At 41.1% G+C, this 15,876-nt stretch overlaps 1 protein-coding gene across 1 annotated transcript in view; it reads left to right on the top strand.

Moving 5' to 3' along the window:
- Positions 1-2,980: 2,980 nt before the first annotated feature.
- Positions 2,981-15,876, top strand: part of CTNNBL1 (catenin beta like 1) — a 160,142-nt gene continuing 147,246 nt past the window's right edge. The window contains exon 1 of the mRNA XM_043479007.1: positions 2,981-3,152. Coding sequence (XP_043334942.1) covers positions 3,123-3,152 — 30 coding nt within the window. The 5' untranslated portion in view covers positions 2,981-3,122. The remainder of the gene's footprint in view (positions 3,153-15,876) is intronic.

A 15,876-nucleotide genomic window follows, 5' to 3' on the forward strand; every position in this document is an offset into this window, starting at 1 on the left:
TTCCTCAGCTCAGCTGCCCCCTCCTCTCTTACTTCCTACCATTCCCTCCAAACACTATATTCCCTGTCCAGTTCCTTGTCTATGTCCATGCTGTTTCTTCTGTCCAGGTCACCCATCTTTCCCCATGTCCTCTTGGCAAACCCTGCTTATCCTTTAAACCCTGGTCCAAATGGCACCTCCTCTGGGAAACCTTCCCTGGCAGGTTTATTATCCTAATTTCAGGGTGTTCCCCAAACATATGGTTTTGCCTTACGATTCTATATTTTAAGTGCTGGTTTCTAAAATCCACAGACTTGACTGAATACCTTCAAAGGAAAGGATATAAGAAATGAACTCATTTTCCTCACCCTACTCCCTCTCCCCCAATTCCCACTCAACTCTTATATTAAGGTCAAATATTGATTGAGTACTTTTCTGTGCCAGGCACCAAGCTAAGAGCTTTGCATGTAGCATCTCTTGTAAATTCTCCATAATCTTACGATGTAAATTCAGTTGGATCTCTACTTTTTGGAGAAGGCAATCAGGCACATAGCCACTTGCCTCTGTCTCTGCACCTGTAAAATGAGGATGATTTTACATCCTCATCTTCCTCGTTAGGTTTTCTCCCCAACTAGGATATAGGTCCCAAAAGGGCAGGAACTTTTCTCCTTACAAACTTCTATATCCTCAGAGCCTAAAATTGTGTCTGGCATTGATTAGGCACTCAGTGAATTCCTGAATAAATGAATGAGTCACCTTATTTATGAGGAGACTGCAACTTTGAGAAAGTAACTTGTTCAAGAGCACAGAGGTGATTGTGGTGGAACTTTGGCTAGAACCAAAATTGATGTGTTGGTAAATGTTTAACAGTCAGCTCACTGAAAAACCAAGAGTCATGATTTGTAGCATATGTTGATTTCCATGTTGTAAATACACCCACCAAGGCAGATTTGAAGGAACCAACCTGACGTCAACTAGCTTGCAAATTTCCTGAAAGTTTAACCCCAGGGCCTTGCAGGCCTGTCTAAAGAAGCTGGTTCCAGATACCAAGAACTGGGACATAGTTCTAAAGAGTAAACAATTCCAAAGTATACATTCCCACCATTACTCTATCCTGCATCCCTGAATGAGGCACAGTTTATATTCACAGCTAAGTAGGAGAGGAAAGACACTCAAATAATTCAGTTCAAAGCAGATTGCATAGGTGATTCTTAAAAACCATAAACCCAATCACAACACCCCACCAACCCCCGGCTTAAAGACTTTTCAATATCTTCCTAATGCTCTTAGCAGAAAATCCAATTTCCTTATCATGACCCACAAGGCCCATTTGTGGAAACTCCTCCTCCTGTACTGAACACTGTATTAGGGTTTTTGTCATAGGATATAGTGGTTAACATGACATCCACAATTCCTGCTCCCATGCAGCCTGTGTCCAGTAAATGAGACTGTCAATAAACAAGTAATCAGCCATTAAGGACAGATTGAGATACACTGTGAAGTAGAGAAGGTGCTAGGAAAGAGAATCGTGAGGAGAGCTTGCTTACTTGGACGCAAAGTGAGTAGCGGAAGATTATGCTGAGATAGTGACATTGGAGGTCTGAAAGATGAGAAACGGTTGGTTGAGATGTGGGGCTAGTGGCTAGGCAGAAGGGGAGAGGATTTGGTAGTTTGAGGAATAAAAATAATTTCTGTACAATTGGAGACAGTGGAGGTAGGATGAGGAGGACGGTTATCAATATTGTGATGGTCAGAATGTGTCTCCCCCATACCCATAATTTGAAATTTTAACTCCCGAGATGATGGTGTTAGGAAGTAAGGCTTTGATGAACTGATTAGATCAAAAGAGTGGAGCCCTCCTGATTAGTTTTGTAAAAGAGGTGGGAGAAAAATCCCTCACCCACTTCTGCATGTGAAGATACAGTAAGAAGGCACTTCTGTGAACCATAAAGCAGGCCCTCACCAGACAAGGAAACTGCCAGTGCCTTGATCTAGGACTTCTCAGCCCCCGGAGTTGTGAGAAATAAATTTCTGTTGTTTATAAGCCAGCCAGTGAATTTTTTTTTTTCATAGCAGCCTGAAAGGACTAAAACAGACAGCATGAACATAAAAAGCACAAGACTAATGGCCAAGGGAACTAGTAGAGGCTTAGCTCTCTTTGAAGACAGAAATTTATTTAAATCCCAGGAGCTCAGATGCACTCTTTGAATAGTTCTCTTCCAATGATGGGCAACTTTCACCTATGGAAAACCTATTTACACCACTTGAGTAGAAACAGGATTATCCTGTTTCCACTGGCCTTTGCACAGATGAATAAACAGAAGCCCAGAGAAGGAAATGTCATCGCCAACTGTTTCGTAGGCACTAACAATTGTATGGTCTTGGACACTACGCTTTCTGAGCCAGCGCTGTCCAACAGAAATGTAATGGAAGCTACAAAGAGAGCCACACGAGTACTTTACATTTTCTACTAACCACATTTTAAAAAGTAAATAGAAATAGTGAAGTAAATAGTAAAGTGAAATTAAATTTTATATTTTATTTGACCCTAAGTATAACTTCAACATGTAATCAACACAAGTCTTAGAAATCGGATGGGTATTTTCTTTACACTTAAAACACATTTTAATTCAGACTAGCCATAGTTCAAGCCCTCAGTTAACCACATGTGGTTAGTAGGTGTAGTACTGGACCGCGCAGTTCAATGCCTCAGTTTCCTCTGTGAACTGAGAATAAAATGAGGGATAAAACTGCCTAGGTCACTGAATGGATAAGAGAGGACCAGGGAAACACCTTGAGCCCCGCCCTGCACTCCGCCCGGCACGTAGGGGGCGCGCAATAAATCTTGGTTCCTTTAGTCTTTTCTTTCAACGCACCGCCCACTTCAAGTCTCCACCCCTTTCCCCGCCCCCTTCAGGTTCCGGGCGGAAGTAGTGCTGTTAAAAGCAGGGCGCTTTGCAGTATCGCTGCATTTTACTGCAGTGTGGCCGGCTCGCGTGTCGCGCGCACTTCTGCTTCATTGGCTCTGCGGCCCCTGCTCCGGGCGCTTTACGGCAGTGTGGCTGGAGCTGCCGCTCTGGGGGCCGAGGTTTGGTAGTGAGTGGAGGGAATCCGAGTAGCCGGTGTTGACTGAGACTGGAACCATGGACGTTGGGGAACTTCTGAGCTACCAGGTATGAGGGTCGAGGAGGGCTCGGGAGACCATCCTCTCACCCAGGCAGTAATCACAGGACGAGTTCCTTCATATCACTTTCTCCCATCTCTGCCCTGGGCCTGGGTCCTCTCACTTCTCGTGTCAGCCGGCTCCCTCCCTCGAATTTCTCCTGGGTTCTTTCAATTCATTCCGATCCTCAAGGCCCGGATCTCTTAACTTCAGTCTGGGCCTCTTCTCACCCTACCCTGGGACTTGATTCCCTTTCGCTTTTCTGAAGGCCCCAGACTATCTTCACAACCATTCTCCTTTAATTCTCTTCAAGTCACTGAGTTGATGATCGTGGTGGGAGAGCACTGGCCTTTCTTGCATTTGCGTATCAGCTTCTCTACTGATGGCTCTGTGGCTTTGGGACAAGTTCTATTGTCTTCTTGGAGCCTCAACTTTTGTATTTATAAAACAGAGACAGTAATAGCTACCTATTAGGGTAGTTTGAGGACTGTGTCAATCAATGAATGTGAAAGCTGATTTTAAAATGCAGAAAGTTGGACACATGTTAATTGCAGTTGTTGGCAGATGTTTGACTTTCTCACATGTGATGGGTCCCTAGGAATCTTCTTGTCCCATTTGCTCAGAATACATGTGGGGAAACTGGCCCAGAGGGTAGAAAAGACTTCCAAAGTCACTCAATAAGAGCTTTGATTAGAGATGAGGTCTTTTGGCTCCCAGCTCAACCATTTTACCTTTCTTTGGCCTTCTTAAATGTCCAGTATGGTAGCCACTAGCCACATACAGCAGTTGAACACTTGAAATGGGACTAGTCTGAATTGTTTTAAGTTATGCTTAGAATAATCAGTATAAAAAAGTAAAATTTTAACATTGATTACCTGACCATATCACCTACTTTGATTATTGAACATACTGATTAAATAATCATATATGGGTAATGGGCAAAATAAAATATATTCAAAATAAATTTTACCTATTTCTGTTGACTTTAAATGTTGCTACTGGCCTTTTAGTGTGGCTACTAAAACTACGTATATAGCTGGCTTTTCATTTTCCTTGGACAGCTCTGCAGTAGAGAATAGGGGACTAAGAGCCATGTGTCTGGAACTCTGTTGGTTGGCGTCTCTGTTTTGCTGCTCTCTGACTGCTGTGACCTGGAACAAAATATTTACCTTCTCTCTGCCTTGGTTTCCTTGTGTTGTAAGTGAGGACAATGAAAGTACCTATCATAGAAGTCTGTTGTGAAGCTGTTGTGAAATATGAAGTGTTTGGAGCCATGCTTGTCAAAGAATAAACGTTTGAAGAATGTTAGCAATTATATTCATGCAATTCACTCAGCCAATGTATTGTACATAGAACTGACCTTGGAGACTCTGGACATCATGGGAAAGAACTTGTAAGTAATGGGAAGTATATATAGCCAAATGATTTCCTTTTTAAGACAGTAATTGGATGTGAAAGAAGAAAGGAGATAGGTGGTTGAATGATTGGTTATATCCCTGGTGGCTCAGATGGTAAAGAATCTGCCTGCAGTGCCGGAGACCTGGGTTCAATCCCTGGGTTGGGAAGATCCCCTAGAGAAATGAATGGCAACCCATTCCAGTATTCTTGCCTGGAGAATTCCATGGACAGAGAAACCTGGTGGGCTGCAGTCCATGGGTTCCAAAGAGTTGGACACAACTAAGGCAGTCCATTGAGTCCCAAAGAGTTAGACATGACTGAGCAACTAACACTTTCACTTTGATGCCTGTTTGGCCTACACATGAGCACATTACTCATAAAATGGGCTTCCCAGGTGGCTCAAGCGGTAAAGAATGTGCCTGCCAATGCAGAAGACACAGGCTACTCGGGTTCAATTCCTGGGTCTGGAAGATCCCCTGGAAGAGAAAATGACAGCTCATTCCAGTATTCTTGCTGGGATAATCCCATGGACAGAGGAGCCTGGTGGGCTGCAGTCCATGGGTTTCATAGAGTTGGACACAGCTAAGGCTACAGAGCACTCATAGAACATTAAAGCTTGAAAAGTTTCATTTATTTGCTCAACAAATATTTATTGAGTATGTACTTTGCAAGGCACTGTATCCACTAATATACAGCACTGAACAAAACAGATAAGGTTCTTGCTTTGTGGAGCTTATAATCTGGTGGGGAAGTAACAAGATGAGAGTAAGTGAATGAGAAATTCAGGTCATAAGTGCTTTGAAGGATACACAGGATATACTATGGAACTGGGCTGATTGATGTAGCCACTGGTCGCATGTTACTAGTGAACTCTTGGAATGTGGCTAGTTTGAGTTGAGGTCTGCTACCCATGTAAAATATACACTGGATTTTCAAGATTTAGTGTGAAGGAAGTGATGAAAAAGGTGACTAAAGTATATTAATTTTTATATTGATTCCATGCCGAAATGATGCTTGGGGTATATTGACTTAAAGAAAATTATTAAAATTAGTATTATCATCTTAAAAACATTTAAAATGTTTATAAATTTAAAATGTGGCTACTAGAAAATTTGAAGTTATATGTGCATCTTGTGACTTCCAATATATTTTTGTTGGACATTGCTGTGTGTTTTTTTTTGTCTTTATTTTTTAAAAAAATTGTTGGGGCTGCACTGCACAGCATGTGGAATCATAAGAGTTGCCCGACCAGAGATCGAACCTGCACCCTCTGCAGTGGAAGTGCAGAATCTTAACTGTGGACCACCAAGGAAGCCCTGGACAACACCGTTAAAGAAAATAACCCATGGAAGTGAGAGACAGGACCTATTATTTTTAGATAATATGGTTTGGGAAAGACTTTGAGGAATGGACATGATAAGATGGTTGAGAAGGAACCAATCATGTGAAAAGCACAGAATAATCAAAGCAGAGGGAACAGCAAGTACATAGACTCTGAAGAGGATCAGGAAGAGGACTGATGTAGCTGGAACTTGGTAAATGAGCAGGGGAATGAAAAGCGATGAAATTGGAGATGTTGCAGATGACTGGCTGTAGAGGCCTTGCTGTGGACCATAATACAGAGTTTGAATTCTATTTTGAGAGATGTTACAGATACCCTCATTCAGCCCACATGTTTACAAATGAAAAGTGAACCCCATTTTGGTAAAGCAACTCCCCAAAGGTTGTGGGCCAAGGTAGTGGCAAGAGTCAAAACCAGAATCCTGATCTGTTCATTCTCTACATGGCACTGTCTATGCAGTTTTCTTTCTGTAAGATCAGTGTCCACTCCTTCTGTTCCTAAAAGGTGGTACAGTCTAGAATCCAATCCATAACAAATCAGATGCACCCATCCTCTTGTGGAAAGTCATGAGGATCACCCAAGTTAATAGCTGCAAAAGCTCTTTGAAAACTAAGTTTTTATAGACATGAAAGATGTATTGCATGCTTGCATCCTATCTCTAAAAATAACAACCCTATGTGGAGGGCTGTTTTAAATCCCTTGTTGTACAAATGAGAGAACTGAGGTACAAAAAAGTGCCTGCCCCAAAGCTGGAGCTCCTACCCACTGTGCTGGGCTGAACTAACGTGCTTTTAGATACATCCTTACATTAATTTTCAACATGCTCTTTGAGGTAGGTGGCATGCCTGTTTTATAGAAAAGGAAACTCAAGCTGGAGGGGTCGGTTACCTGCCCAAGATGAAACAGCCAGTAAGGAGCAGAGCTAGAACTGGAACCAATTGAATACCCAAATCTAGCTTTCCAATTTTAAAAAACTTTAACAATTGAACTATGGTGCATGTATAGACAAATGCACACATCTTAAGTGCTTTTGATTATAGTTGTCATTTACAAAGTAGATTCAGTAAGACCACTAGTGTTCATTTCTCAGGGACAAAGCCGTCTGATTTGAACATCCCCACGCCCAGAGTTTGATTCAGTAATTCTCCCATGAGACCTTAGAATTTGCATTTCTAACAAGATGCCAGGTGATGCTTAAGCTGCGGGTCCAGGGACCCCACTTTGAGATCCCCTGGTCTAGAATGATCTACATTCCTCTTAAAATTTTCTCCAACTGAGACGTTTCATCTCCCTTTTCATGGCCATTAGTTTGCAATATTTTGAGTGTAAGCTATACTTTTCCCCCTGCCATCTAAGATATTGAGAACAAATCAGTTAATCTTTCTGGGCCTCAGTTTCCTCATATGACTAATGAGGGAAGATTAAGTAAGTTCCTCTGAGCTCCCTTCTAGCTTTAAAATTCTGTGATAACTAATTATTTAGGCTAAGAGCTCCAGAGATTTCAAGGGATAAAAAATGCTTGATGTAGAAGGATGAATTGGGGCTGAAAATCTGGGAGACTTGAGTTTTAATCCTACTTTTATCATTATTTATCTGGGTGACTCAGGATAAGTTGCTTCCCTTCTCTGTACATCATTTTTTAAAAAATCACGATTAATATACAATGAGATTGAGCTCTATGACTTCTTGTTCTTTCCTAAAATTCAAAGACTAAGGTAAATAAAGAAAATCTGTAATATCAAGGGTGTTTATTAAAAGTATTTGACATTTTTTGAGTGCTTACAAAGTCTCACTTTTGGGGCAGCTTGGTGGGAAGATTCCAATTTTCTACTGAGATTGGTTCTTCTAATAATAGAGTTAGGCAGCAAGCGCCTCAGTATATGCCTTATATCCTTGACATATGTTAACTATTCATTTGAGAAGACAGGAGAATTACAATGTGGACAGGAGGTGGTGGAAAAAGTCTTAAAGAGGAAACTAGTTATGTTCCCAATATGGAAATGTACTTTTTTGATGCCTTCAGGCTTAGACATCTCATCAAGAAGTGTGCCCAGCAGTTCCTTGGCTGAGAAGTTTCTGCTGCATAGACGCGTGTATGAACTCCAGGGCATTCTCATTAATACTAATTCCACAGATGTCTGGAAAAAGTTCTTACCTCTGAAGTTTTCCAATAAAGAATTCTCATTTAGTGCAGTTTGGCTCAGTGGGAATGACTTGCTTTGTGACATGAGAGTATTCTCTTTGAGGCAGATTGGGGTCGAGGACCCTTGGTTTTGGCAATATTGCAGACACCCACTCCTCTTGTTACCTATCAGTCAGTAATATAACAGTTCCTGAGATTGCAATGGCGTGTTGGAATGTAGTGTCTTTCTTCTTTACTCTTCTTATTTCTTTCTTTTGAAATAAAAAATTTTAATGACAGTAATTTGACAGTAGTAGTATTAAAAGAAAGTGTTCAAGAAAAAGGAAACTATTACCCCTAATCCTATAAATATTTTCATATTCCCAGAGGACTTTTGTGTTTTTCATGACTATAACCATTGTATATATACTGTTTTGTGTTCTATGTTTTAAGATTGCCAGAAATATTTTGTGTTTCTGCATAGTCTGCATGTTATTTTTAATGTCTGCAAACTTTTTTTTTTTCCTCAAGTCATAGGCCAACCATTTTCTATATGGGACTATAATTGTTCTTCTATAATCGAGTACTTAGGTGGTTTCCAGGTTTTGTTCTTGGAGATAATATTGCTGTGAACTTCTTTATTCAGGTAGCATTTCTCTCTCACATATGCTGTAGTAATTATCAAATGATTGCATATGCCTGGAGAGGGGATGCTGGAAATGGATTTGGTTTGGTTGTTGAGGAAAAGAAGACATTGGAATCTCAGCTCTGATGAATGAATAGAAATTCTGTGGGTAATGAAGGGGGCTAAGGAGTCATTGTTGACTATGATTAGGGAGTGCAAAAGCCCTGAGTGAAATGTAAAGAGCATTGAGCAAGTGAAGGGGAGTGGTGGGAAATGACGGGTTTGCCTCTGCTGCAGAAGTGTCAAGCGGTACACAGTGCTCATGTGGGATTAATCCCTTATCAGTTGACAGTGCTAACAGTGGTGTGTGTTCCAGTTTTACTGCAATCTTGATAATCAAGTCATAATTTATTTTTTCTCATTAATCTAGTAAGTATATAAAGTGTTAGTTCATTTGCTTTAATAAGCATTTTTTTTCCTTTGTTTATCATTTGTACTTCTTATCATCTGCTTTTTCCTAGAGTTGTAGTTTACAACTGTGCTTTTCTGTTGTGTTTTTTGTTGATGAAAAAATTTCGGAAGACTGGACACTGTACTCAAATATATCTTTTCTTTGGTAGCCCCATTTTACCAAGAACTCTGAGAATATTATCCTAATCATGATGTCTCTTACAGCATCATGAAATAGGCTCTTTTTGCATGACGGTTTAGACTAGTGCTTTTCGAAGTTACTCATTGTTAGTGGGACTATAAATAACAAATTGCTATTCATATTGATATTCCCATTTCAGGGTGTTTCCTGTTTCATCTTCTGGGTCACTTTTTTGTTAATGTTCCCTCCCTCCCTTTGTGATCTTACCTTCTCTCTTTCCCCTGGTGAGTTCCTTTTATACTCGTAAAAATACATTGCTTTTATGTGCCTCCTTGCACACTAGGCAGTGACCCAGCACTGGAGTGTCTCACTCATAATTGATACCTAATAAATGATTGTCTAATGATTGAGTGAATGAACCAGTACGTGCCTTTAAATATGCCTTTTGGAAAGCTTTTGTTGTAATATGTTGTCTGCTTGCTGGCTTGTATCTCTTTGCTTTCATGTTAGACTTCAAGAAAGTTTGTTTCAAATCCATTATTTCAGTTTCTAAATTGTCCTCTGCCTCCTTATCATGTCTTGCTCCACTCCTCTTGCTACAAAACCTACATTCTTTTTTTTTTTTTTTTAAACAACTTTTAATTTTGATCTAACTTTAAACTTACAGAAGTTTTGCAAAAATAGTATGAAGAGTTCCCATATGCTCCTCAAATAGCTTCCCTTAAAGTTACACAACCAGAGTACAGTGGTTAAAATCAGGAAATTAACATTCATTTACTGATAGCAAACGTATAGTCTTAAATGTCACCAGTTTTGTTTGTTTTGTTTTCTAACATATATTTGTAAATGCTTTCTTTTTTTAATTAATTTTTTATTGAAGTATTGTTGATTTACAATATTGTTTTAGTTTCTGGTTTACAGCAAAGTGATTCAGTTAAAACATGTGTATATGTACATGTATATATTTTCCATCATGGTTTATTATAGGACCCTGAATATAGTTTCCTGTGCTATATAGTAGAACCTTGTTGTTTGTCTATTTTATGTATAGTAGTTTGTATCTGCTAATCCCAAGCTTCTAATTTTCCCTTCCCACCCCCTTTCCCCTTTGGTAACCTTAAATTTGTTTTCTATGTCTGTGAGTCTGTTTTGTAAATAAGTTCATTTGCATCATATTTGAGATTCCACATGTAAGTGCTGTCATGTGGTATTTGTCTTTCTCCTTCTGACTTACTCACTTAGTATGATAACCTCTAGAGCCTCATTATTCTTGACTGTTCACTAGAATTTGATTCTATAACCCGGTTCCTCAGCTTAGAGGAACTCATCCATCCTTTTGTCCTTCAGCAGCTTTACGAAAACTCTTGGCACACTCGCCCTGATTTAGGTTTCATGTGCCTACTGAACCTTCTAACCAGATGCTCTGGTATCACGCAATCCCCTGTGTCTCTCCACCAGCCCCCTTATCACCTACCCCCGGTTCTGCATTTCAGTCAGGGGTGTAGCTGCCTCTGGCTGACTTGAGAAGAGCCCTGGAGCTATTTCTCAAAGATGAAGGACAAGGTCCTTTTCCCTATGGAAGATACAAACTCTCAAGTGGAGAGCTGGCTCCTCTCTGAGGAGTCAGGAGGGTGCTAGGATCTGAAAATGCTTAAGTCACTGTTCTGGCTCTCATGGAGCTTCCAGTCTAAAGGGAAGCACCTCACAGATTTGAGAATTGATAACAGAGGCATCTGATGGGCTGCAGTCCATGGGGTCACAAAGACTTGGACATGACTGAGTGAACAGCAGCAAACACAGTACACAGTACCATTGAGTGAATAGGAAGTAGGGGCGAAGAGGCAGGAGCAGTCCTGCCGTTGGGAAGTTGGGAAGGCTTTGCGAGGGAGTTGTGGCTTCTTTAGGAGCCTTCTCTCTATCCTTTCTATTTCAGTCGCCACCATCTTAGTTTAGACTCTTGGGACTTTGTCAAATAAGTAGTTTTCTGGTGGATATCATACAGGCATGATAAATGTTGGTTTGTTTCCTGCATGTGCCTACTCTGATCATAGACGCCAGCCCTACCAATTTCAGCTTCCTTGGAGATAGGTCTTACTGAGATGCTTAATTTTGGAGGTGAACTTAAGGAAGCCGTAGCTTTCTGCAGTCTTTCACTAGATGTCACTGTTTAAATTGGGGGATTGCATTTATAAGACCCCGATAGAGAAGTTTTCACATGTAAAAATGACTGCTTTGGAGAATGTGGATGGTTCAAAATAGCTCTGTTGGAGAAAATAGTTCAAACACATGCCCTTCTGAATGTGCTCATTTTAGACATCTTTTAATGTTTAGTGTAGTGGGTGAACCTTCACTCTGGGTTAGACGGACTGCCTGTGTTTGAATTCCACCTCTGTTACTTGGTAGCTACGTGACTTTGGATCAATTAATTAATCTCGTTAAGCCTCAGGTCTTCATCTTTAAAATACAGATTATATAATAGAGTCTGTCTCTGCCCCACCATCTTTTAAAAAAGCTCCACTTTACCATCTTTTTTGAGGATACAGGATCAAATGAGACAGTGTGGGAAGTGCTAAGTAGTATAGTGCCTGACATATGTTAAGTGCCCAGTACATGCTAGCTGTTAATTTTATTATTGATATAATTATAAGCAACACCGATGGTATAGCAGAAGGAAAAAATGCTTTTCTCGAATTCTGCAAAGCTGCCTTAGTATTCCCAAGGTCACCAGTCCCTTGGAGATTAAGGTTTAGGATGCTATAAAAGGAAATGAGAACAGTTTGTCACCCACACATGCCAGCGTGTAGAACTGTTCTCAATAGATTAAAGTATAACCCTATTCTACCACAGTTAGCAGCCACTGATATCAAGAATTATATCATCAACACAGTAATTCTTTTTCCCATGTCTCATTAATATTACTAAGATATCTCAGCTTTCCTCTTTTGTAGTGCCAGGAATCTCATTTACAAATTATTCCTTTCTTTTTCGTTTTTCCCCTTAATGTTCCTGAAGGAAGTACAGCTGTAGGGAAAATGGAATCAGGAGGAGATAACAGTAGGAATTCTCTTACCTTCTCTAAGACCAGCCATTTGATTCTAGTATTTTCAGCTGAATAGTTAAAGAACATTTTCGTTTCCACGGAGTTCCCGGAGCCTGTTGGCCTAAACTTTGGAATCCCAGCTCCATTGTGGGTTGGTAAATAGAAACTGGATTACCTTCCTTGTGAGTTCAGTGAAAGGTCTAGTAAGACTGCCGCAGCGCAATTTCATCTCTTAACTCATTTTAGATGATCAGTTGCCTGTAAGCAGATTGTCTACTTTGGCTCCTCAGACTTTCCTTCAAGCACCCATCAGTGTCCAAAGTCAGGGACTGAACTGAGAAGGATTTAAAATAGAGCACAGAGTATTATGATGCTTCTCTCTGACTGTGTCTGACCGTATTCTAAAGACAGGTATGATCAATTATTGAACACTTTGGCATTATTCATGGGCTCATTCTGTTAGTACATAATATTGAGGATTGATTACATTTTTATTTGACACCCCTGCTCCAGTTAAGAGCAACTGAGTTTAGAATCACTTTTGGAATCTTCAATAGACTTAACCATTAACAGTCCATCAGCCCTCTGCCGGTGTATCGTATGTTTCTAGGGCATTATGACACATGCTCACAGTCAGGCTGTGAGCCAATCCAGATTTTTGAGGGCTAGTAAATTTCATTGGGGCTTCTCAGGTGGTGCTAGTGGTAAAGAACTTGCCTGCCAACACAAGAGATGCAAGAGACTCAGGTTCGATCCCTGGGTCAGGAAGATCCTCTGGAGGAGGAAATGGTAACCCACTCCAGTATTCTTGCCTAGAGAATCCCATGGACAGAGGAGCCTGCCGGGCTAACAGTCCGTAGGATCACAAAGAGTCAGACACAACTGAAGTGATTTAATACCTAAAATTCATTTGGATTGATAATCTGTATTGAGCCTTTCATTTTTTAATTATTCAACACATCTATTAAATGCCTAGTAAATGCAGGATGTTTTTGTAGACACCAGGAATAGAGTGATACATGAGACAGTTGCAGTCCCTAGTCTTTAGAGAACTCACACCCAGGGATCCAAGACAGAAAATAAAGAAAAACAAGTATAAATAAGAGCACCTGAACATGCAAACAAATAATGCCAGAGAAATAAAAACAAGAAAACTTTAAATAGAGATATGAAGGGGGAAAAGGGCTGATGTAATGGAGTGATGGGGGACCATCATAAGTTCCAGAAGGGCTTTCTGAGGAGATAACGTTGAGACTGATAATGAATAACGAGCAGGATCCAGCCACATGAAGAGCTGTGGGAACAGCAACGTAAGCCAAGGGGGAAACCACTACACAAGCCCTAAGGTGGGAACAAGCTTGTCATGTTTGAGGCAGTATAGGTAGAACATGGTGAGTGAGGAGGGTAAGGACAGAGCGGTCTGCTCTGGGGAGGATCAGTTCAGTCGCTCAGTCGTGTCTGACTCTTTGTGACCCCATGGACTGCAGCACGTCAGGCCTTCCTGTCCATCACCAATCCCAGAGCTTGCTCAGACTCATGTCCATCGAGTTGGTGACACCATCCAACCATCTCATCCTTTGTTGTCCCTTTCTCCTCCTGCCTTCAATCTTTCCCAGCATCAGGGTCTTTTCCAATGAGTCAGCTCTTCGCATCAGGTGGCCAAAATATTGGAGTTTCAGCTTCAGCATCAGTCCTTCCAATGAATATTCCGGACTGATTTCCTTGAGGATTGACTGGTTTGATCTCCTTGCAATCCAGGGGACTCTCAAGAGCCTTCTTCAACACCACAGTTCTAAAGCAGTTCTCCTGGGGAGGATGGGAAACCCTAAAATGTTCAGATGTTATTGTCAGTACATCGGGAAGCATTTGGGGGGTTGAAGCTGTGGAGTGACACAATATGATTATGTTTTAAAAGACCACTACGTCTGTGGAATGGAGGCTGGATTGTTTGGGAGCAATCCGGCTAGCTTCATTGTTCAAAGGGAGTGGAATTCACCTTTGTGCTGCAGAGGGCCGCAGCTGAAGCCGTGCTCGCCTCAGAATAATTGCTTTCCCGCCTAGGTTGTTTTCAGAATCGCCCAATTCTAAACATTTAATCTGTGTTCTGGCTTAATCAAGAAGCAGCACTTTTCCTAGTGCCAGGCTTGGCATGGAAAATGTGGGCATGGTGCCTTGTGTTGAGCACCCTGGCCTGGAGAGAATGAAGAAAGCAGCCTCTGGTGGACCTGAGGACAATGCAAGTGACCCTTAGCACCTGGTAACTTGTAGGAAGCTTTGGAATCCATAAACTTTATGTGCCTCTGCAAAACAGTTGCAGATGGTCTGGACTGATGATTAAATATCACCACTGTTTTGCCCAGATCTGCTCTGCTGTGGCCATCCTCTCCATGTCTGGTTTTACATTACAGTGAGTAATTAAAGGGACACCGCCTTTCTGGTTACTTCCAGGACATCTTTTTCAGTTGGCTTGAGGGGAATTTCAGTTTCTGCCAGTTTTGTGAGTGACTGCTGTGAGCAGTGGTTGTGAATGGCTACTCTTTGTTTTCAAAATTTAAAAAAAAATAAAATAAAAATAAAACAAAACGGAAAAGACAACAACTTGAAAAGAACTCTCTCTAACGAGGGGGAATAATTGCCTGCCTTGGCCGTCTCTGCTGATTCTTCCAGTGGGAGTTCTGCCATCAGACTTGTCACAGTTAGTTGGCAGGGACTTTTTTTTCTTGAGTTAGCACATAGAGATCTGAACGGGCAGAGATAACACAAATTAGCAATGGTACAGGCGTATCTGCAGAGGAACAGATTTCTTTCTGACCAGAGGTGCTATTGGTGAGCACCATCTAATTTTCTGTGCATCTCTTACCACTGATGACAGGACTTTTCTGCAAATAAAAAGAATTGCTTAAGCACCACCTGAGCTGGCCAGTTTTTAAAAGACTTGAAGTTTCAAAGGCCCTCAGGCTGCTTAGCCTGCCAGTGTAGTCCCTGAATATTATCTTCCTGGATTCTCACTGGGGATCCTTATACCTCATTCAGCATAATGAACTTAAGGAGACAGAAATTTTGTTTCTTGTCCCTCATTTTTTTCTTTTTCCAAAGATTTCTTCTATCCCCACAGAACTTAAAAGGACACAGAAGGCTCAGTGGGGGGGAAAGAGATGGTGTCTGCCTTCTGGCTGACGTGACTTATACGAGTGGTCGGATTCCATAATGAAGATTGCAAATCACTTTCCATCTTCTTGGTGTCTGCCCCATAATTAGAGGTTTAAACGTTTTGTTTAAATGAGTAATTCCCGCCCCCCCCCGCCCCCCCACCTTTTCTGTGTGCTTAAAACCACCATTAGAGCAAGATGGAGACTGGTTAACAGTCTGATATTGGGCTCCGTATTCTAGTTGTGCTGTTGGCAAGATGTTGATAAATTCTTATTTTAATTGAAAAAAAAAAAGAAGCAGTTTTTAGCCATGGATCATCTTGTGTGAGGTGGAGGCACTTTGGTTGCTGAGTATGGGGAGTATACCTTTTTTTAGGAGCTTGACATCAAATCTAACAGGATAATATCACGAGGTAGATGTGCAGCTGGTCTGGAAGTATTGCCTCTACATTAGAGGTAGATTTGC

Source organism: Cervus canadensis, chromosome 10 (genome assembly GCF_019320065.1).
Source record: "Cervus canadensis isolate Bull #8, Minnesota chromosome 10, ASM1932006v1, whole genome shotgun sequence".
NCBI lineage: Eukaryota > Metazoa > Chordata > Mammalia > Artiodactyla > Cervidae > Cervus > Cervus canadensis.